Source organism: Struthio camelus, chromosome 1 (assembly GCF_040807025.1).
Source record: "Struthio camelus isolate bStrCam1 chromosome 1, bStrCam1.hap1, whole genome shotgun sequence".
Classification (NCBI taxonomy): Eukaryota; Metazoa; Chordata; class Aves; order Struthioniformes; family Struthionidae; genus Struthio; species Struthio camelus.
In genome coordinates this window covers 51,094,722-51,117,129 of record NC_090942.1, presented here as the reverse complement: position 1 = coordinate 51,117,129, position 22,408 = coordinate 51,094,722, and the positions used below count along the sequence as shown (strand labels likewise).

General features: G+C 37.4%; 1 protein-coding gene across 5 annotated transcripts in view; it reads left to right on the top strand.

Annotated features, from left to right (window-relative positions):
- Nucleotides 1-22,408, top strand: part of EEA1 (early endosome antigen 1) — a 73,085-nt gene that overhangs the window by 12,157 nt on the left and 38,520 nt on the right. For 2 of the 5 annotated variants that reach the window (XM_068937243.1, XM_068937255.1), the window contains exons 3-10: nt 748-873; nt 11,886-12,013; nt 16,886-16,940; nt 17,057-17,122; nt 17,993-18,032; nt 18,867-18,974; nt 19,062-19,183; nt 20,443-20,598. In XM_068937243.1, the coding sequence (XP_068793344.1) occupies nt 748-873; nt 11,886-12,013; nt 16,886-16,940; nt 17,057-17,122; nt 17,993-18,032; nt 18,867-18,974; nt 19,062-19,183; nt 20,443-20,598 (801 nt within the window). Of the gene's footprint in view, nt 1-747; nt 874-11,885; nt 12,014-14,689; nt 14,757-16,885; nt 16,941-17,056; nt 17,123-17,992; nt 18,033-18,866; nt 18,975-19,061; nt 19,184-20,442; nt 20,599-22,408 lie in introns of all 5 variants that reach the window. The other 3 variants (XM_068937249.1, XM_009674602.2, XM_068937260.1) reach the window with 2 other exon arrangements.

Sequence of the window (22,408 nt, the reverse complement as noted above, 5' to 3'; positions counted from 1 at the left end):
ACCTTAAGCTCTGCCCTGCTTTTTCCATGTGTTTAAGCATGTAGAATGTATCTTAAAGATATAAAGCTGCAGCTCTTTAGGAGCTATTTGGACCTTTTCCTTTGGTAAATCTCAGGTGAACATATGCTGAGGTTTAAATTCTACAAAGAAACATGCATCTTTTGCCTTAAAAGAGAACACCAGGCATGCGGTTGAATGTGTGCCTTGGCCATACATGTCTACTGTACATGTCTACAGTACATGTCTACTGTAAATTTGCTCTCTGATGAAAATTAAAGTATCTTTATTTTTCGGTGAAAGCTGAGTTATGAATCTATGTATTAATTTACAGAGGTATTTCTGCAGTCTTGCCCCACCATCCTTGGCTCTGTCTTTGAAACATCTGCAAACCCTTGTGAGAAACTGCAAGATGGATCTGATGTGATGCCTTATGATGGTCCATTCACGATTTACTGTGTAGTGTGTTCCTTTGTCATATGCAGGGGTACCAAAAATCTGTGGAATACAAGTAGTGGTATGCAGCATAGATTTGTTTGTTTCATGTTCTTGATAACTGTTCCTAATTGTCTTCTCTATGATACTGACATGATTTGAAAGAGCTTATTTTTCTGAATGGAAATAGCTACAGACTTTGCTTTCAGTGCAGGGATCCGTGTTTTCAGTGCAAGAATTTGAACATTATTTGATTCCAAGCCTGTTTTTTTTTTGTCTTTTTCGATTTCTTAAAAACAAATATACGTTTCACAGGGCTTCATCTGTCCACTATGTATGAAAGTGTGTGTAACTCCTACTGCTCTGTCTGAACATTACCAAAATGAGCACTCTGGGACAGAAAGGAGAAGACAGGAGCTTCATGACCTTCCAGCCATTACTGTGGGTCTTGTTTATATTGTTTCAATAGCTTTGGCAATGGGCTGCTTTAAATGGGCATACATCTTTTTCTCATGGCTTGGGTTTCACCTTTCTTAATTGTATTTCTTGTGATTTCTTGCTGAAACATAATTGATCTCTTATGCATGATTAAAAACTATACATTCAGCAAAAGAGTTCTTCCATGGCTAGCTTTCTGATTTGCAGTTCTCACCTGAAATAAGTGCAGTGTTGGCAGACTTGCATTCACTGGTGTATATATATATTTTTCGAACAGCTTTTGCTTGATTTTTGTATAAATGAAAAAGCGTACTATTTGATACACTCCACTTCAGATTCAGTGTCATGATAAATGCAGTATCAGCTCTGGTAAATCCTGTGTGAAATTGAATGTTTGTAGCTTTTATTAGCTAACTGCTTTTAAAGCAGATTTATACTGGGGGATAGATCCCTTGGGTGAAAGGTGGAAACCAAAGATAGGATGTTCAAAAGTTGTTTAGAGGCTTCTTACTCTGAGCATTTTTGAAAGATCCTTCAGTGCTGTAGCAAAACTATAAAATAATGTTTTTAAATCACATCTTAGAATTTTACTGGAATTGTTTTACATCCCCCAACAAAATGCAAATGCTATTTTAGTTGATAGATATTGTAAGAAATAGAACATTTCTAATTTCTTCCAAATGTGTAGTGTGAAAAAGAAAATAGCCTTGTCCAGCTGAAAGCTGTTATCTGATTTGTTTCTCTGAATCTTCAGAGAGTGGATTTTTTACTTTTGAGGATAGGCAGCTTCCAATGCATTAGCTGGGCTTGTATGGAGATAAAGTTGTTTTGCATTTCTTTCTGCTGATATTTCTTTTGAATATTTATTCTTAGCTATATGAGCTATATGATTTTATTGTGTATATTGCTATACACGTTTGCTAAATAGTATTTTTTTCCTCCCCTGCTGAGAACTTGAGGGGTAGTTGCACTTTATGATTATTTTCAAAAGGAAAACTGTAAAGAGCATGGGACGTTGTACCCAAAGATGATGAAAGCCATCAGTAGTGTAGTGATGCATAGTTACTTGAGATCTCTTCTCAAGGATGATCTGTCTGCTGTTAAAATGAGTAGTCAATATTTCTGTAAGATCCAGGTAAAACTGTCACTTGCTGCTCTGCAGTTGTGCTGAGGATCCTCCTCAAAATCAATAGAACTGGCAACTTCTGACTCATCACTGCTGCCTCGTGAATCAACGACCATCTGTATTACTGTGTGTGTGGTCAAGTCAGCATTATCTCTATTTTCTAATCACAGTGCAAGTGCCTTTCTTAAGTAAACTATGACTTATCAGTGACAAATTGCTGCATTACTCATGTGAAGGTATCATATATACTGGGATGTGAGATGGTTTAGTTACCTAAAGAAACTACTTTTTTATTTAAGTCAGATTATGTTTAAAAGTCTCATGGAGCTGACTGAAGGTTCTTGCCCACTTTGTTTTTATTTTTCCACCATCAGTTCCTCCTGTCGTTAACTTATGATGACTTTTTAATTGACAAAACTTGTGCATTGAATGTGGCGTGTGAAGTGCGAATTCGGTTGTTTCTAGCTCAAGTCCTGTTGCTAAAGTTATGGCCTTCGGTACAGTAATTCAGAAAATAACTGAAAGAGGTAAAAAACAAAGAAAGCTAATACATATGGATTTTTTTTCAGTTTATTCTTTCATTATATCGGCATACATAGAAGGATTGAAACCGTGGGACATTATTAATGATTACTATCAGTATTAATACGTAAAATTTTAAAATACTTGATCATCGAGAAGTTAGTTTGCATTTGCTATTGGAAAATGAGGGTTTGCATTTGTAACAAGCACATCTTGATTTTGAAAGAGCAATCCAGTGAGGTTATCACTTTCTATTCCATCTTGGCCATTTCTGAGACAGCTTTGAAAGAAAACAGTGATGTGTTCAGTGTTGTTTTCTCTAACAAACATAGCAGCATTGCTGAGTTTGGCTTTCTTAGGTTGATATTTGTCTTTCTGATGCTTGGTGTCACTACTGTGAAAAGTTTAAATAAGTTTCGTTGAAAAACGGTGATGGAGATGCTACTGAATTCAGTTTTTGTCAGTGCATTGTCTTCAACCATAGAGGTAGGATCCAGAATATTAAGTGTTACAAAGTCAGTGTTTGGTTTGAATTTACATTTGGTGTGAGCTGAAAAATTGTTAATCAGTTGACCAAAGCATCAGCACTATGCTTTTAAAGTTGCCTACTGCTTTCTTCACTAACCTGTTTTCCATTGGTAAAGCCTTATCTGCTGATCAGATTACTTGACATTAAGTCAAGTAATTAGCCCCTGTGTGTTCTCATTGTTCTTCCCTCCATTCCTTCCTCCAGGCAATGGGAGTTAGCGTTCGGAAATCGCTGGCTTCTACTGCTGAAACTTCTGACTATGTCTGATGGACTGCTGAAACAGATCCTCACCACTCACCTTCAGCTTTGTTTATGATATTTCTCTTAAATAGCTCTCTCTGGAGTCTTCATGCTTCAAACCATGGATTTTAGCATGCGACTGGTGAAAGTGACACTGAAATACCTTTCTTTTTTCTCTGGAAGCACCGATTAAGTCTTACCTTAAAAAACCAAGGGCTATTCCACTGCAAGAAGAAGCACCATAACGTTAGTGCCAGTTTTTTTTCCATGTATGACCAACTCAGCCAGCAAATACATCACCACATTCCTAAACAGGGACCTTGTTCCCCACTCTTTCATATATGCAATGTTTAACTAACAGAAGTTAGTTAGTTTTGTTCTATATTGTTTCCTTTTTCCTCAAGGAACGATACATTTCTAAACTGTTTCCGCTGTTGCTTGAGTCTTTGATAGACATTCATGGTTTCTGAACAGTGTGTGTTAGAAGAGGCTTAAGTTTCGAACTTACCTTTCTGATTTCACTTAAGACATCCAGGCAACCATCGTGTGGTACTTCTGCCACGTTTAGCATGTAGTGCTTGTTACAATCCGTTGCCTTATCAAAGCTAAATCTAAGACAATTTTTTAACAGTTCTTTTGGATGACTTTCCTGACTTTCCAGGTGTTTAGTAAATGTGTATTTCTTGGCTAATATAAGCAAGATATGACCCTGATGATGTTTTTTTGAATAGACTTTTCATAGCAGGAATGTCCAGAGTGTAAATTGGAATGCTGATTGTGCAAAAACTTCTAAATAGCTAAACTTTTGAGAGAAATATGTTTTTTGTCTTTATTTGAAAATGCCTCATTCTTTATGGTGTTTTTTTTCCCACTTGTCTCTTACTATAGATCCAACTGATTGCATCCTCTGTTTATGTGGATGCTCGTGGAATGTTGCAGACTGCTTTTTTTGCCCCAGAACATCATATCTGCGCTTTAATGCTGGTTGTTGTGTTCTGTCCTCTTTGGATGCTGTTTCAGTTGCTTCTCATGTTATCAAATTAGGGTACAGTAGCTGTTTGTACCTCAGTGGTACTTGCCTGTTTGGCTTAGGAGCAAAAATCATTGGTTGAACTATATTGCTACATTAATTCCTCATTCTCTTAATATTATTTGGATTTTGCAGCAAATTAGAGATGCTGATTTGATTTGACTTGGCCATGTGATGCGACTAACTTTTTTAAGAAATAGATAATCCACTGAATTAGAATTTCTAGTTTCTGACAAAACTGTAGTCTTGTAGGTTATGTCAGACTCAATACTAATGACAACAGAAGAGAACTAGAGATTATGTTGGCTCTATTCTTGTCAAGTAAAACCAGCTTCTCTTCTTGAAAGACATTGAGTCTGCAGTCTACTGCAAAAGAAATGTAAGCAGACATGTTTTTTCTTTTTAATCTGAAGGTTAAATACTTGCATGTAAAATTGAAATGGGCTCTAGAGCTTAATTATATGAAAGATGACCTTTTTACCTCTTTTCCGATGATTAAATAAAGATGTTATTCAGGGAAGCCACCGTCATTTTACTGTGTGTGTAAACCTAGAGGAAAGTGCTTTTTATGGGGGAAGGCGTGGAACAAAAATCTGTCAATAGTATTTCATGTTAAAAACATAAAAGGAAAAACCTACTTTATTTATCTTTAACTTACGGATGTCTAATACATTTGTTATAGGTTTGTAAGACTTCTGAAATAAATTCTGAAACATAGTCTTGGCCTTGATGTCTAGGCGGACAGTTTATTTTGCCTCTGAGAACTTCTTGAGGGTTCAGTTAATTGTTTTGATATGCGTTCAGGAAATAAAATGAAGAAACTACTTGATATATCTTTCAGCTCTGAAACATTAGTACATTTTTTTTTCCCTCTGGCCCTAAGTGTATACAGTTCTTAACCTTTGGTCCTGTAAAATGTTTCCACCTTTAAATCACACTGTTAAATGGAGAATATCTGAGTTTTAGTTTAGAGTTACTGTTTAAATGATGATGAAAACACATACCTTATATCAGTAAGGGCTGTGAATGTTTGACTGCAGTTGAGAAGCATGAATAGTGAGTTTAGCGACTTGCCAAAAATTTGTCATGCTTAAAAATTAAAACCAGCTCCAAACAGGTATCTGTGCCTCTGAGTGAATGGATATGCCATACAGCTCTTGAACTTGCTTTCAGTTTTTGAATATGCTGAACTTTTATCTGCAAGACAAGCTGTATATTGTCGATAAAGTTTGTGAAGCAGTTGTTAATGTAAGTTTGAATTCTGAGGTGTTGACAAAAGTAGGTCATGATTAGAGGATGTTGTGGCTTTGGATTTGAATCACAGCTATTACTTTTGTTCGTGCAACTTGCTGTAAGACTGTAGGCTGGAGTGCTGACCCACTATTTCTGGACAGTCAAAGATGAAGCACAGAAGCTAAAATTCATGTAAACTAGAGCCTAGGCCCATGGAGGTCAAACACGTTAAAGTACATGTTGGATCGGGCTAAGCTCACCATGTAGTACGTATATGGTAGAATATTGACTTATCTTTCCTGTATAGTAAGAGCGTCAGTTAAATTGCAATTCTTGTGTTTCACTCACTGCAGTACTTGGATGTTTTCCAAGAAGTGTGCTTGTGGAATAAAATTGAGTTCTCAGTGGAAAATAGTAAGTTCCCTAGTTCTTTAAGCTTGACTCATGACATAATTACTGGAATAAAAATTTAAGATGGTGCAGAAATTCTGTTTGTATTAGCAAAGAGTGCTATGTGCTCTAGCTCTTTTTTTAATAAACAAGTAAATATATTTGTGTTATATATATGCTCTCTACTACATATAGCTTTAGAACAACATCAGTTGTAGCAGTGTCATTGGGACCAGTAGTTCAGCTCTGTCAGTATTAAAATGGGATTGGGGAATAGAATAGACACTTGTTACGTTTCCTTAAACAAAATGCTAAGGAAGGCAGATAGCTCTGTCTATGACTTCAGAACTTATCTGGGATACCTTCTGTCTTGTACTTCAACTATATGACCAAATCTGAATTTCATCCTGTAAAAGCTCTTTAGCCCATGGGACTTTTTTTGAGAAGAGACTTCTTTCTGTCAGATAATCCTGGTTTTAATTTGTGTAAAAGGAGACTAGAATAAAGTAAGCTGTGCTTCCACTCATTAGTTATGTAAGCCAAGATTTCATATTAGCTCTACAAAGACTGTTTCAGTAGTACTCTGAGGGAAAAAAGCAGTTTGTGGATGAAGGCATCTAGGCTTAAGGCATGTGTCCGTAGGGGTCTCAAGCTCCCATTATAGATGATGGAGCTATTCAGCTGCTATGTATAGCATCTGACTCCAGTGGAGAGTACTGAGTCGCTCTCCGTCAATACTGATTGGTGAGTTGACACTTACGTGTGAACGTTTAAGTTTTTTAATCTGCAAGCTGAAGCCTTCAGCCTGTTGAAGGAGTATCTTTGCTTTTCTATGCTGGTGAGTAAGGAAAACGCTGCTTTTTAAAATGTATTGTCATGCTAGACAACTTCATGTTTAGATCTGGTTTGTGCTGGATGATGAGGAAAAACTTCAATGCTAAGGCAATATTCTGAGTGGGCTGGGATTTTCAAATGTGTGTTTTTACTTCCCGCCATCCCAAAGAAGCAGGATCTGCTCAGTCCGTTCTGCTATGTGAATTGTTTGTGAATCTTTCTGAATGGTTCTGTGGAGTGACTGCAGTTGATAAAAACTTCTGGTTGTACAGAGCGTGCCTATCAGTCTGTGCTGGTGCGCGGACTGGGGAGTGTTTCTGTGTGGGAGGCCAAAGTTCTCTGAACAGTTACACTCTGGTAAATTACGTTGGTACAATAAAAATAAATATGGTAGTTATTTTTGCAGGACTTTCCTTCAAGCATTGCTTTTAACATACTGGCTTACTTCCAAACGAGTGCTGTATTAATGATTCGTAAGAATACTAATGTTACCCAAAAGAAATCATTTACCTCGGATGTCTTTTGAGAGCGAGCGAGCACTGAGAAGCTTAAATTTATCAGGGCTGAAAGTAAATCTTAGCTAGCAGAGGGGGAAAAATAGCTACAAGGGAACGTTTGTACAGACCTAATCGTAAGTCCTTTTTGACAAAGTCAATTAAATAATCCTGTAATGCTTCCATGCAGTCTAAGATTGTTGGTAAAATTTCGCATTAGAACTCAATGCGAGGCAAGACGCTTTCCTACAAAACTTCTAGATAGTAATTTCTCTTCTGCTCTGAATGAAACTGGTATACTTTTGAAGATTTGTGCCAACAGAGACCAGTGTTGTGCTGTGGGGATGCTTGGCGCTATGCGTGGTGCCTAGGCATCCATCCAGAAGAGATTCGCGCGTTTCCCTCTGAATCAGGAAATTGGGATTTGAAATTTATTGTTCCCCGTTATCATCGGCACGCCTTAACCCGTAGGTCACAGGCTGTTTTGAGCTGTAAATTGTAGGTTGATTTCTAGTGGCTAGGCTGTGCACATATGCGGTGTTTTGGTTTGGTCTTTTTTTCTTTTCTCTTGCTTTGCCTTGCTTCAGAAATTCTGTTGTGATCCTAAGAACTCTTCCCTGATAAAACTTGTACATGCGGTAATTGGTGGCTTTATTTTATTTTTTTTCATTTTCCCTCTAACTGATGGGGGTCTGCAAAGAGTTTTAGATTCAACAAATTGCCATTTCCTGATGGAGAGATTATGTAGCTAAAACACCAACAATCATCTAATTGTCCTTAACTTCTTTTGGACTCTTTTCACCCTGCATAAAGCAAAAGAGAAAGCCCAATTGGAAATGTCAGTTGGGGAGTTATGAATTATGTCTGTGCATGCACCCTTGCAAGCATTGTGAGTGATATCTTTCCTCTTATTAGTTGAAGAATATTAAATCCCTTTCAGTTCTCCATGGCTGTGCTTTATGCAGCGTAACTCGTAAATGTGTTTTTAAATGAAATTTACCAAATGCCTTTTGGTTAATATAACCTTTGGAAAAGTATAATTGTGCATGTTATATATGGTAACTGCCTTCTTAAAATACAAGAACATTACTTTGATACTTGTGCCTTCTGTAAGGGCCTGTGTAGTTCAGGAAGACAAGTGCAGACTTACTGGAATGGAGACCTCCCTCCCTCACCCCATTTGTGGTGGCCAGTGTTACAACCCTTTAACGGCTGTACCTGTGTAGTCTGCCCTTTATGTTAGGACCATGTCTGTCCTCGATGTGAATGTTTTGCACTTGATACAAATTCCTAAAAAGGAACAAAAGTGCTCAAAAGAGGTAAGCATTTCTAATGGTGAGTTTTCTTCTCTTCCTCTTCCTTCCCAGACGTTCGACTTCAAATTACTAAAATATACTTTTATATATGTTTTCAAAATGCATCTCAAGATGATACTGAGAGAGAGATTTGATTTTTATGGCTGCATTTAAAAAAAAAAAAAAAAAAAAGGAGGAGAGAGATACCCACCACTCCAGATGCCCAAACAAGATTCTCACCTGGGGCTAACTGTTGTAGGCCCAGGAAAGCTTTTTACTTTTGTCAGTCACTATCTGGTGCCCAAGAACAGTTGAGATGATTCTGATTTTCTTAGTAAAAAGAGAACTGACTTAATATTCGTATACCAGCTCTGACTTCAGTAGCATTGTTGGTTTGCATGAGGCAATCTGGTCCTGGGTGTGCGTAGTCTAAAGCCTTGATTTGTGAGTTATGGCGCATTTAGCAATAACAGCTGATGTTCTTGCCTGCCCCAACCATCTACTGGTTTTCTACAAGTAGCAGAAAGGATAACATTTTTCCGTGACAAGGGTGCCCATTTGCAGAAGCGTAGTGTCTTCCTCTCTGTGTCTGTGAGTCAGACCCTTAGGAAACGCCGTTTCACCCTGAAGGTGCAGGCTGATCGCCATAATCCACTGCTGATCCTAACAGTGCCAGGTGCCTAAAAAGTGAGGCCAGCAGTGGTTACTGCAGTGCCTGTGGAGAGCCTGGGGCTGTTGGGTGACACGCTCTTTACTCCACCTCATGCAAGAGGAAGGTGGCTTCTGTTATTAGAAAGGAAATTTTGTGCATGCTTCCCTCCACCTCCCAGGAGTGGTGGGTTTGACTCTCGAGCTCCTGCCCACCCTCTGGTTACAAGGCATCCTGCTGGCTCTGCAGCTTTCTTCTGCCTGGTCCCTTGTCTGTGGGGGAGCTGCATTCAGTTTTTGCCTGGTTTTTTGGAAAATCTTGGGCTGGCTTTGCTCAGTAATAATTGAGACAAGTGATTGATTGCTGTCCCTTTGGGCTAATTGCAAATATAATCTGTTCTTTCCTCTTCTCCAGGACCCTTCTTTCCATGCAATAAAACCCAACCAAACAGCCAAAAGCAACTGAACAGACTCTACTGCTTTAATGGAAAGAAATGAAGGGCAAAAGGAAGGACAGGAGAGAGCAATTTTCTGTATTCATTCTTTCCAGATTCACCTGTGCCATATAAGAACGTGTGCTTGTCTTGGTAAATAGCAGGTCTGAGTGTTACTGGGAAGCTAAACTAAGGAGTGAGATTTGCTCGGTTGCGTTTCATCCCAGTAGGGTTCTGTTATGCTGTTACCGCATGAGAGTGTCCGCTCTCATGTCATCTGCAAAACAAATTCCTTGCTTTTTGACCTGTCCTGTTGTTCCTTGTCGTTGCTGTTTGCCAAGAATTTTCTAGATTCTGCCTCTGTTTCTTTTGCTCGGAGTAACTTTCGTTGATGTCCTGTGCTAATTAGATCGGAGAAATGTTATTGGGAGCTAAGTTGGGTAGTGAGTTTCCTATATGGAAACTCTTGGCACGTGTTCCTCTTGGCACATGTGCATATGATGAGTGACTTAGTATTAAAGTAAGTGAAGCCATGCAGATGAATTCTAGAAATAAATTGTAGGGAGAGGTAAATGTCTATGTTCTGCTTTTGAAGGAAGATGCTTTTTTGTTTGATCCAGTTTTGCTAAAATCAGTCTTCAATATGGGGATGTAATGGGTTTGACAAGCAACTATATTTAATTTTTTAATTTTCTGAAACATAAAATAAATAATAGCGATAATAAAGTTCCTGTTCAGTGCTCTGGAGCTTCAACTGCCTTTGAGTAGTCTAACCTGACAATTCTCTTGGATTAAGTCCATATAAGTATTTAGTTATTTAATTATTAATGACTAGTGAAACAAAATACTATAAATGCCGAGTTAGAAAATGAGTGCTATTGTGATTAACGACATATACATTCAGTACCTTCACTTTGTAATTATGTCGAAAGTTCTGCGGCTTCTCTGGTAATGTCCAAATACACAGATAAGAGCATAAACTGAGTGTCCAAACTATTTGTGTATCTATCAGATATCTTGCAGGAGTGTATATTATGTAAAATGTGATAGTCTCCCAGGAGAATTCTGATTTTGGGTAATGAAGCTCTTTGTGTTAGTGTTGGAATGTGATACAATTCATACAATTCATGTGACGCAGTTAGGGTTGGAATGTGATACAAACCATTACTTAAGGGTAATGTTTAAAAACATAAATGTATATGTCAAACACGCTTTAAAAAAAAACAAAAAACAAACCTAGGCCCTTAATCTCATTTGCACAAAGATCTCTTTATACAGTTGGGAGTTATAAGGTGCCTTTATTATGAGACTAAATTGCTTACTTCCACTCTGAAATTTCTTTGTTTTGCTTGAGTGATGCATATTGGCTCTAGTATAAATGAGAATTTGACTTGGAGTGATCACGATAACCAAATGAGTAAAGAACCAAATTAAAGTCCATCAGTTAAAAACTGATTTAATAGGTTGCTAGATAAAGTGAGGTAGGTAACGCTTCTGGTAAATGTCGGTTTGGCCACAGGGGTTTAAAGATACGTCATTGTAACTGTTTTCGCTTGGCTTTGGGGATAGAATGAGGGTACTGCCCTTTTAAGTTTTTGCTGTGAGTCAGCTTGTGCTAAATATTCTGGGATGTAAAGGAATGATTTCTGGTTCTTTAGACCGTAGAGTTCTGATTTCAGTTCTTCATTTCTGAATTGCATGTACTAATTGTATGCAAGATGAACACTGTTTTCTACTCTTACCTGGTCCGTATTAAAATCAGTGGCCTAAATCTGATCGTAATAGGTGTATGAATAGCTATGCTTTAGAGAGTTTTATTTTGTCTCATTAACATGAGTGGTTTTTTGTATCTCCTTTTCTAAAAGCAAGTCCCCAAACCCTACCTCCTCTTTGGAAGAAGAATCTGATTTTATGAAAAGTTATACGGCAAGGTCTTACAGTCCTTCAAAAATGACTCTTTTTATTTTTCTAAATAAAAGTTCATTACTGGTACATAATGTTTTGGAAAAAAAAACAGTGAATAATAATAATGAATTTTGTAGGCCTCATTTAACTTTTTAATTGCCAAAACTGTTATTGGAGCACAAAATACTTGGTATGAATCTTTTTTCTAAAAAAGTTTGTGTTTCTTTCCTTTTAAATATATGAGAAAATTTTAAACTGTGGAGGCAAAAGAAAGATGCAAAAAGCCAAATTTTACTTCTCACTTCTTTTTTTCTCTTTTTTTCTTTTTATAATAGGGCTTTATTTGTCCTCTCTGTATGAAGTCTCATGGATCAGCTGAGGAGCTGTTCAAGCACTATGAAGCAGTTCATGATTCTGGCATTGATTCAACTCACGGAGGGGAAAGTCATCTGTCACCGAAAAGGTGGAACAGTATTCATTTGTGCATGTGCTTTTATGTCAGTATTGAACTGCTTCTAATTACAATGAAGGCTGTATTAATTTGAACACTTGATTATGTAGTAAAGTATTTAAATGTTCATTCCCATTTCTAAATACAATTAAGAAGCAGCTTAAAGCTAACATTGGCTTGTATTGATCTGACAATAGATGACAATCGGGTATGTATGTTTATATTGTTAATTATATCACCAGTTTCTCATGCAGCTGACAATGTAATGTTACAAACTGGTATGATTTTTAGGATTGGGGCAGAAAAATACAGTTTCCATCTTATTTCTACCATAGAGGTGAAATTGCATTTTTTGGGGATGGAGGAGGACAACCCTTGAGAAAGAGAAGAAACATGATTTTGTCACTTAGTGCTTAGGGTACTGGGTAATTATATCATCACTATTTGCTTTGATAGGTTCCCGTATTGCCTACTTATTTGCAAATCTGAGAAGTTAGTCTGTGTCACTAACCCTCCTCCTAACGCTTCCATGTTCCAGAAACTCCATACTAATCTATAGAAATCTTCTCTGATTTATTTTATTTAATTCTTTGGTCAAAACTGTATAGTTAAATATATTCCCAGGCACCCTATCAAGTTGTTCAATTTCTGAGACCAGCAGTATATAGCAGGAGTTGATAAGGAGAAACTTTTTCTTTCCAGAATAGTTTTGAGTAGTCTTTCTGTGTTTCAGTTGTCCCTCTTGTTGTTTGGGGAGATTTTCTTAAGGCTAAAATGTATACATTTATAAAATGTATTTTGTTTCCTCCTGGTTGTTCTTCAGTTCAGTGTTTGTTTGGGACGTTGTAAATAATGGTCCATACTGCTACTTTGTCACACTCCCCAAAAGCGAGCAGATGACTGCGACCTCATACAGTGACCTCATACAGCAAATAGAAGTTCAGACTCTACAACCTTGCTGATGTTCACCTGATGACTGAACCAGCTTCTGCCACAGCTGTGAAGTAAATCATTCAAATGTTCTGTGGCCGGTAGAAATGTGACCCAAAATGACAAGTTATATTGGAAAAAATACGTGCATTTATGTAATTAACTTTTTTTTTTCTTTTCTTGTAAGAAAAGAACGTGAAAGGTAACTTATTTCACTTATTATTGGAATGGAGGCATATATCTCCCCAATATTTTGCAGAACTGGCAAGCCAGTAAGAACCAGTATTAGTAGAGGTCTTGTCTTCATGCACTGGTCTGAAGGCCCTTCCTCATGGATCGTTCCACTCTTCCAAACACTACAGGTTTCTGGCTTCACTCCCTGAACATGCACTTTGAGAGTGTCAAAGCTCCTGAGTGGAGGCTCAGAGGCTGATAAGCACTTTTCTTAACAGTGTGATGGAGGAAAGGGCTGAAAGTAACTCACTAAGTCAAAGAAACGGTTATTCAGATAAAACAAAATATTGATTTTAAATGATGTTTTCAAGGCACATAGCTTAATGGCAAAATTTTAAAATAAACTTAGAATAGTTGCATAAGTTTTAGCATAGTATTTTTCTTTAGTAGTCTGTCATTAAGGCTTCTGGAACAAAAGGATTATGCTCTTCAAATATAATCTCATTTTAACGTGTGTGTCTGCTTTGACAAAACTGTATGGTATTGTATAGTATCTTGTATCTGTCAGATGTGCTCGGCTTACGAGTAGAAGTAATGCTGCAGATGTTATTCTTAGATACCAGCCATGAGATGTCAGTATGATCTCAAAAAGGAGCTGGATTATTTTTTGCTCGTAACTAAAGGGGATTCTGCAGGGCGGCTCCCGCCTCTAGAGGAGTTGTTGCGGCAGTGGGGTTTGGTTAGCATGCAGAGCAGGCGAGCGGTAAGTAGAGTGACGGGAGGATGGACTACAATCCACAGCCTGTTTGTCCTCAGCGTTCTTAACTGTGTAGGGAAAGAAAACTAGTAAGCAAAGTAAATTGGTGTTGCTTTTTAAAGTGAGTATTCTGTGACACGCCTGTTGAAGGCGAGTGGATTTTTTGGAGATGGTACTGTTTTTACAATCTTTTTTTTTAATCTATCTTCTGTATCTTCCAAATGTATGAGGAGACCAAAAGAAGTTATCAGATGTGGACAATAATTTAAAAGAAAGATGGGGAGAACAAGAGATAACAAAATTAGGCCTTTATACATGAGGAAATGGTATGATACTGTTAGAGTTGCACTGGGTTTCTTGGTATGCACACTTACTTGAGGATATTTCTTCTCTGTCTGCTTTAAACCCATTCCAAGTGTTATAACTTAGACCAGAAATGGTACTCCTAGTAGAATAATAGCATTCACGCGGGGGGAATAGTTGGTCATAACTATATTGTGTATATAGTTTATGAAAGATTTATGCCTACAAGTTTTCAATGTCAACCAGATGTTGGCTGGTGAAACTTATTTTCTGACTCTTGACAGTTTAAGAACAAGTGGTTTTGTTTTCTCTCGTGTAATTGAAAAAATGGTCAAGGTCGAGGGTTTGGATGGTATGAAGGGAGTCTGGTGAGAGCCGTTGCATAACGCTTGAGCTATTTGTTCCTAGCTGTGTGGCGTTCTTTAATGTTTTAGTTATATGCTTGTTTGAGAAACCCCTCTTTCAACATAAACGTTTTTTCCAAGATTTAGACTACCACATTAAAGAAATATTCTCATCTACAGCAGTGAACCCATCAAGTCAGCTACCTACAAGCAAATTTGCACGTGATGTATAGGACTAAGTTAGGAGGTAAAGTTCTTTAGTCAATAAAGAGATCTATGTATTATGAATTACATGTTGTCCTCTCCCCCCCACCATAAACTACCACAGTTAAGTGCCAAGAGTAAATCCTGTAACTATACCCAGTTTGATCTAGCTGGACCACGAGTGCTCAGTGTTAAAATTCAGGTACCAGCATTAAAGATGAAGAGTGATGTGGAGCATAAGGAAAAGGTAGCAGGGATTTGCCAGGTGGCAAGGCTTAGGAGCTGTGCTGAGAGAAGTGTCAGAGAGCAGGAAGGGATTGCAGCATGGTCATAGTGGAGAGGGTGATTTGGTGAGGATTTAGATGGTGGTAAGAAAAATAAAATTACAGCTCCAGAGTGATCGCTTATACTTCTTTTTTTTCTTTCCCATTTATTTTTTCACTGGAGAACTAAACCGAATTTAGGTTTCATCTTATCATTCTTAAGCAAAATCGTGTTGGGAGTACCAAGGCAATTACTGCAGAGCTGTGCTTACATTCCAAACTCCCTCTCTTCACATTCTCCTGCCCTCCCGCTTCTCCTGTATTGCAAACTATTTTCATACAATTCAAAAACTCTTATCTATTACAAAGACCAAAGGGTCTTAAATACATCAATGTTACACATCTGGTATGTGTTCTAGCCCAGCTTCAATATAGTTAGCCATGTTTCACCTGCCTGAGATTTTATTTATAACATAAGGTGTGAATTTTAGCTAATTTACCTATACTTGTGAGAAAGCTGCTTCCTCTCCCCACTCCTTGTTTAAGTTCTGGATTGCAGCTATAGGTGTCTCAGTAAATTGATGTTTGCAAACCTGCAGTGGATACATGTCTCACATGGGCAGAATAAAGTGTGAATAGCAGAAAATCATCTTTCTGGAAAAAACCTTCTCTTTCTAATATCACATATTCATTTTGCCATTGAAATTGGTCCACTTCGGAGTTCTTGTTGGCATTACTTCATTGGTTCAAGTGCTGATGTGGTTCCCTTGTTTCTTGATAACTCAAACATAATGGTAATATGCAGGTGTAGACTGTATCTATTCCTTTCCAGAGTAAGTAAGGAATAGCTTTTTTGTTTTGTTTACTTTTTTGTGTTTTTTCTGTAGTATGAGATAAAAGAGCGAGCAGCTTTGGAGGAAGGGATAATGCAGCACTGCAGCAACAAATTTGTATGGTATAAAACAGAGTTTGCTGATATTCACACCCACATGTATCTATGTTTTCAATGCAAGCTCTGCAGTGTTGCTGCTGTCTTAAATAATAAGAACAGATGTGTTGGCACTGTTGTAATGACCTCTCTGTCCCATGTTTGGAGTGACTGTTGCCTCAGTGAGGCAATATTAGTCTTGTGTGTATAGTTATGTAATTTTATAAAGAGACCTGAGATGCAGAAGCGTGCTATCTACACCAAACAGTTTTAGCCTTGGATGGTCTTGTGTTCTTGCATGGCTGGAGGCTTGGGCATGGAATTTGAGAATTTAAAATCGCAGGGCTTTAAACATTCAGACCATTAAGTGAGTGTATCTGTGGGGCATACTGAATTACTGTGTGGAGGGAAAATTATGTAACTGCAGGTTTCAGAAGGAGTAGGACAGCATATCTGTCTTACTTGATATGGAAAGTGAAGGAGAATAGACCTGCCCTTTTTGTATTGGGATGTTTAACTGTCTTACACAGCCTTGCTGTTCTGAAACCATGTGGTCAAGCTGATGTACCAACTTAGACTTGAATTTGATTTTTGGAAGACTCTTCTCATATCAAAAAAAAAAAAAAAAAAAAAAAAAAAAAGGGAAAGGGGATGGTGAGAGGAGAGAGCTTTAATTCTCCTTTCTTTGAACAGACCCTGTCTGTCCTGCATATATATCTCTACTTATCCACTTAGTACGTTCTAGCATTTTTCAGGTGATGATGTGAAAGTGAGCTAACAAGTATCTATTAATTCAATTTGTTCCAAGTTTTCAAAAAATGTAAAAACCCTCTATGTAACTGTGTATTTTATTTATATAATATGTGGTTATAACTGTCTTCCAGTTACTTAATATATGGTGTAACCTATACTGAAAGTATAATTGACAAAACATAACCACTGCATATTCATTTTCTCCAATCCATGGATATCTTTATTCAGAGATGAAGTATCACTGCTCCGACAAGAAGTCCAGGACTTGCAAGCTTCGCTGAAGGTTGGAAATGTATTTTACTTGCATATGGTTCTTTGCTTCAAATTGCAAAGTATTCTGCTATTTTAAGCAACCAAACTTATGGTTCGTTCTTCCCAATCATCTTTTTTGTGTTTTAGGAGGAGAGATGGTATTCAGAAGAGCTGAAGAAAGAACTAGAAAAATTGCAGGGGCAGCAGCAGCAAGTAATTGCTTTAAAATACTTGAAGCAGGTTTATCATCAGCATTGACAGTGAAGATTAATACCTTTTTTTGTAAGGCACGTGGCCTGATTTAGCTAGTTCCATAACTTGACGTGTTCTTGAAAACAAAATCGGTTCTCTCTCCACAGTGTAACTGTGTATATATCTGAAAAACAAAGTCATAGATAGTGATTTTTCCATACTGCTTACTACAAGCTCAGCTCAGATCTTTCCTTCTTTTGGACTTAATCAGAACTCAGTTTATTAAAGAAAATAAATTGAATGTGATGTTTCATCTGTTATGAGAAACATGGCAATGGGGTCTGTCTAGTAAGAAATTTTGAGGAAGGGTAGTATGATTTCACAAAACTCAAAATGAACAGAACAAAAAAGACAAGGCAAATTACAGTGTGCTGTACCTGTGGAAATTCATTTAGCTTGTTGTTATAACCTTCTTAAATACTGAATTGTTACGAACCTCAGCAATTGCATTCTGGTGGTGTTTATTCTCAGAAGGGACATTGCTGCCTTTCTGTTTAATGTTTGTAACTTGTGTTTTTACAGTCAGATTTCAATTAAAAAAAAAAAAGTGTGTGTGGGGGGGGGATTGTTAGTGGAGGAACCTGGCAAGTCAACAAGTCTGATAGTGTAGTGATAGAAGAAATGAAAAAACATTTTGGCTTTTTCTACTCTTCCTGTTATAGCTGTATTAAATCAAGTATTTTTATATTACTTTGCGGTTTTTGAGAGCAGAAGCCTCTATTTCCATGTCTTTCCAAAAGTGGATTTTTTTTAAAAGACCTCATGAACTATCAAAGTACTAATAGTTATTCCTACTGTCTAATAACACATTTATTCTTTTTTTTTTTTAAGGATTCTAAGTCTGATGGATTGACAACGGCTACATCTGCAGGTGGCTAATATTTTATTATATTAATTTCTGTCACTGTTTTCAAATTTCTGAAATTTTGTTCAGCGTAGTCTTTGGGTTGATGAAAGAGCACTTCTGGTAAATTCAAGAGCCAGAATGCTGAAAAACGACATTTACTGCAGATGCCTGAAGTAGCTCCTAATAGCTATGGTGTAGGGAATTGTGAAGAGATGTTTGGCATTTGTTATTTCTAGAAGTGAGAGAGGAATTCTCATAACTATAAAAGCACATCTCAGTCATAGTTTTGAACATGTTTTTAATCATTTCATATATTCAAGTGTTTGGGGTGAGTCTCTTACTGAGAAAGACAGTGACTATTGACATTTAAACTACAGCTTTTGTCAATGCTAACTTTATTCATAGCTTTTCTGTTCTCATTGCTAGCAAAGAAAACAATGAAATGTTTTTTTGTTTCTCAGGGCAATAATTTTTGCTCCGTGTTTTGGCTTTATGAGGCGCTCATGGAATAAAACTTCCTTATGTGTGCATAAAGTGTTGGACTGATCAATATTAAATGGCTTCTAATGACAGTTTGGGGCTCACAATTCAACATATTAAAATGATATGAAGGGGTATTTGCGAACTGGTGGAAACCAGTATGTACTTAATCCTGCGTAGGGCCCAACTTGTGACAGCTTCCAGCATCATGCATCTAGATATTTAATTTCTAGTACTGTTACTCATTTTCCTAAAGCTAATTGGATGTTAAGTGAACTTGGATTAATTACTCTTTTATCTACTGTGATTTTTATTGATGTGAGTATAACCTTGTCCTAGGTATCTTATAAAATAATACTGTTCTTTTTATGGAACTAGAATCATTAGAACGGCAACTAGAAGAGATCCAAGTAGAAAATTTTAATATTAAGCAAATGAAAGACTTATTTGAGCAAAAAGCAGCACAGCTAGCCACTGAAATTGTGGGTAAGTATATTAACAAGCAATCTGATTCTGGTCCCTATTTGTGCAACTCTTGCAAGCAATTATTTGTTCAACTTCCTCCTTCATTAGATCTTAAAGCAAAATATGATGAAGAAAACAGTCTTCGGGAAGGTGCCGAACAGAAAGTGACAAACCTGACACAAGAACTGCAGAAAGAGAGAAATGCAGTAGAAGACTTAAAGACAGAACTGGTATTCACATCACAATATTAACGTTTTTATGTCATTTCCAGATTGAAAGAGGATATACTCAACAGTTTGCAAATAAAATTTTAAAGTGTTCAGATGCTGTGGAACTTGGAGGGATCTGCTTGTGGGCTGAAAAGGAGTTCGGAACATCATTTTTCCTTGTCTAATTCACTGGCCTAAATTTTCAGTATTTTTCCTGTCAAGAAATAAATATGTATTGTTTCTGACTTGGATATTAAAATTTACATGACATTATTTTATATTCTGCTTATTGATGCTCTATGTTTAAGGAGTTTTGCAGAATGTTAATCCCTATAGATAAGTTATGTAGGCCTGTACTTACTTGGAGAATGCCAAGGCTGACTTGAACAGCTGTCTTTAGATCACCTGTTTTCCATTTAGATGTTATGCTGTGACTATTTCTGGACAGCTGCATTCATAAGAAGTGCTCAGAGAGGTGTTTTGTGACATGGTGGCTAGAAGGCTGGCAGCTGTCATCACCTTGCTTATGTTAATGTTTTCCCTCTTGCACTTGGCTGGTAATACTGATGTGTGTGTATTTCAATAGTTTGGCTCCTGGTAACTTTTACATACAGCTGTGGCTGCAGGGAAAAATCCCAGTGACTCAGCAGCAGCCTTGTAGCTTCTACAGCAGTAGCTAAGGGACCTCCTAACTTCCTGCTTATCTTCACTCCTTCCCTCTGCCACTGCTTGGAATCTGGAGGGAGGTAGGGCTTGTTTGCCACCTCTTTTTCCCATAGTCAGCTGCCCTCAAGGGCTAGTGAGTCTCTTTGCCCTGCCTAGTCACTACAGCTATCCAGCCCTCTCTGCCTGTTGAGTTTCTTGCTGGTGGAACCAGTATACCCTACTTTTCAAGGAATTATGACTTCGGGTAAATTTCTTGAGTGGATTCCCTGTCTCTGCAGCCTTTTCTCCCAGTGAAGGTCTTCCTCCTGTACTGAGCCATCTATCTACGTGAATGTTACAGAAATTTAATCTTTGAGACTTTATCCCCTTTGTCAGATTTGGTTGAAATCAGTCAACAAGTTCAAAGCTTAGTAGGCAAGAACCGATAGAGAGCCTAATCTACTAAATCCTGTTTTCTTGGGGAATGATATGTACTTTTCTGTTTTTTCAGTTGTCATACTGTAGATGTCACCTTGTCTATACCTTGATGATTTAGAAGATTTTTAGAGATGAAATTAGCACTGGTTGCATGTCTCTCACATCATGTTGCTCATTGCCGCTCTTCCACTTTTCAGCTGCAAAGGCCTGGCCTGGAAGACGTGGCTGTCCTGAAAAAGGAGCTGGTCCAAGTTCAGACACTGATGGACAAAATGACTTTGGAGCGTGAGCGAGAATCTGACAAGCTGAAAGATGAATACAAGCACTTGCAAGCAGAACAGGCTAACTCAGAGGTAAGTATCGTACCTAAAGATGTTGTGTGTATTTGTTTTGTAATGATTTTCTTGTGAAAATGGAAAGTATTAATTCATCACAATGAAAAAGCCACTTTCTTAAGAGACTCTTTTCTAACTTAACTGATAGAAAGGTTTCTTTATTACAAAAAAAAGGCATGATTCTATCAATATTTATCCTCAAAAAGCCCCCATTCTTCTTGTTGCAAAACCTGTTTTGATGTGAATAGTTGTGACAAAAGGCCAATAGTAGGGATAAAAAAACTCCCTCTGTTACATGCTGTGCTATTTATAGTGAGAGAGAGGAACAGAGCAGTATATTCAAAAATAATTGGTTGCTTTACTGAGTTACATGTGGATAACATGCAAGTTGTTATTGAAAATGATTATTTTAGTTAACATCAAAGTTGATGTGTTTGAAAATGGATGCTAGAGTGCTTAAATATATGCAAAGAAAGCATTAATACAAGGTAGATAATTTAAATATGCTTATGGGACTTGTATAATTCTTAAATAAACTTACACAAGCTTTAAAAATCATAATGTGTGTTGTAAGCTTGTTTGCATTTTAATACCATATGTTTTTAATATCAAATTGGAAACCTTTTTCCACCTATTATTTATTGTAGATGTTTTGTATGTAAGATACATATTTGTTCCCCCACTTCTCCCAAATCAGCTACATAATAGTTTCCAAGTCTTGCCTGTTGCCTGCTAGATTAGACAGTGAGCGACTACCAGGCCTCACCATGGCTTAAGGTCAAGATGTCAGTATGTCACCTGTAATCTTCTGTTTTCAGGCAACAGCACCATAGTTTTTCTCTTGTCGTTACTTGATGATAAATATACATTTGAGGAAGAAAAGCTAATACTGCACCTTACTGCCATACGTATGAACTGCCTCTCCCTTAACAAATGCTTGATTTTCTTGTTTTTCATCGCTCTCCTTTTCTGTCAGTGAGTACTTCCATGCAAATGAGAGAAACAGAAATGCAGAAACTTTGACTTGGATCTTTAAGGGGGAGCTTTACTCCTCATACTGTCATTAACACAGAATTGTCTCAGGTCCCTCTTGACTAAAGCCTTTTTGATATGATTTATCAGAAGAGTGAGTGAAATGCCAGTATTTCTGTCAGATAGCACAAGAAATCCTTAAAATATCTATATCTCAACAAGAAGGCTTTTGTCTAACATAATTTATTGTACTGGAGAATTGATAAATCCATATCTGCAGAAGAATTCTCTTGCTGGGCTCTGTTGCATCTCACTAGTGGATTGGTTGGTATAGTATATGCCAATGGCCTTTGTGACAGTGTAACAATCTTCACTAGGCGTTTTGTCAGTGATGATTGTGGCTTTTTAATTTTGTCCACGTCTTCTATTCTCCCTAGCCAGACAATACCTGCAAAACTTGCAAGTTCAGAGCTATAGTCTCTAGTGAAGTGGGGTCCTTGCAGAATTCCCCAGTTTATATGAGGGAAAGACTAGAAGTTCTGTAGGATGGACAGTTGCTTCTAGTATCCTCTGTCCTGTTGAGATCTGTGTGCATGAAGGATTCCTGATGTTTTGTTATCCTGGCATTTCATGTGCCCTAAATTTCAGAACTGCAATTTTAACTTTCTGTTTCTTCATCTGCACTGCAGAACTTAAGAGCTCTGCCTTGTATTATTCTGAACTCTTTATAGCATCCCTGCTTCCTTCCTTTTTTCCCCCATTAATAGATATGGAGAGTCCCAGGAATTGTATGAGAGTACAGTATTATACTAAATACAAATCTCCTATTGTTCTCAAATTAAAATTATGTATGCCA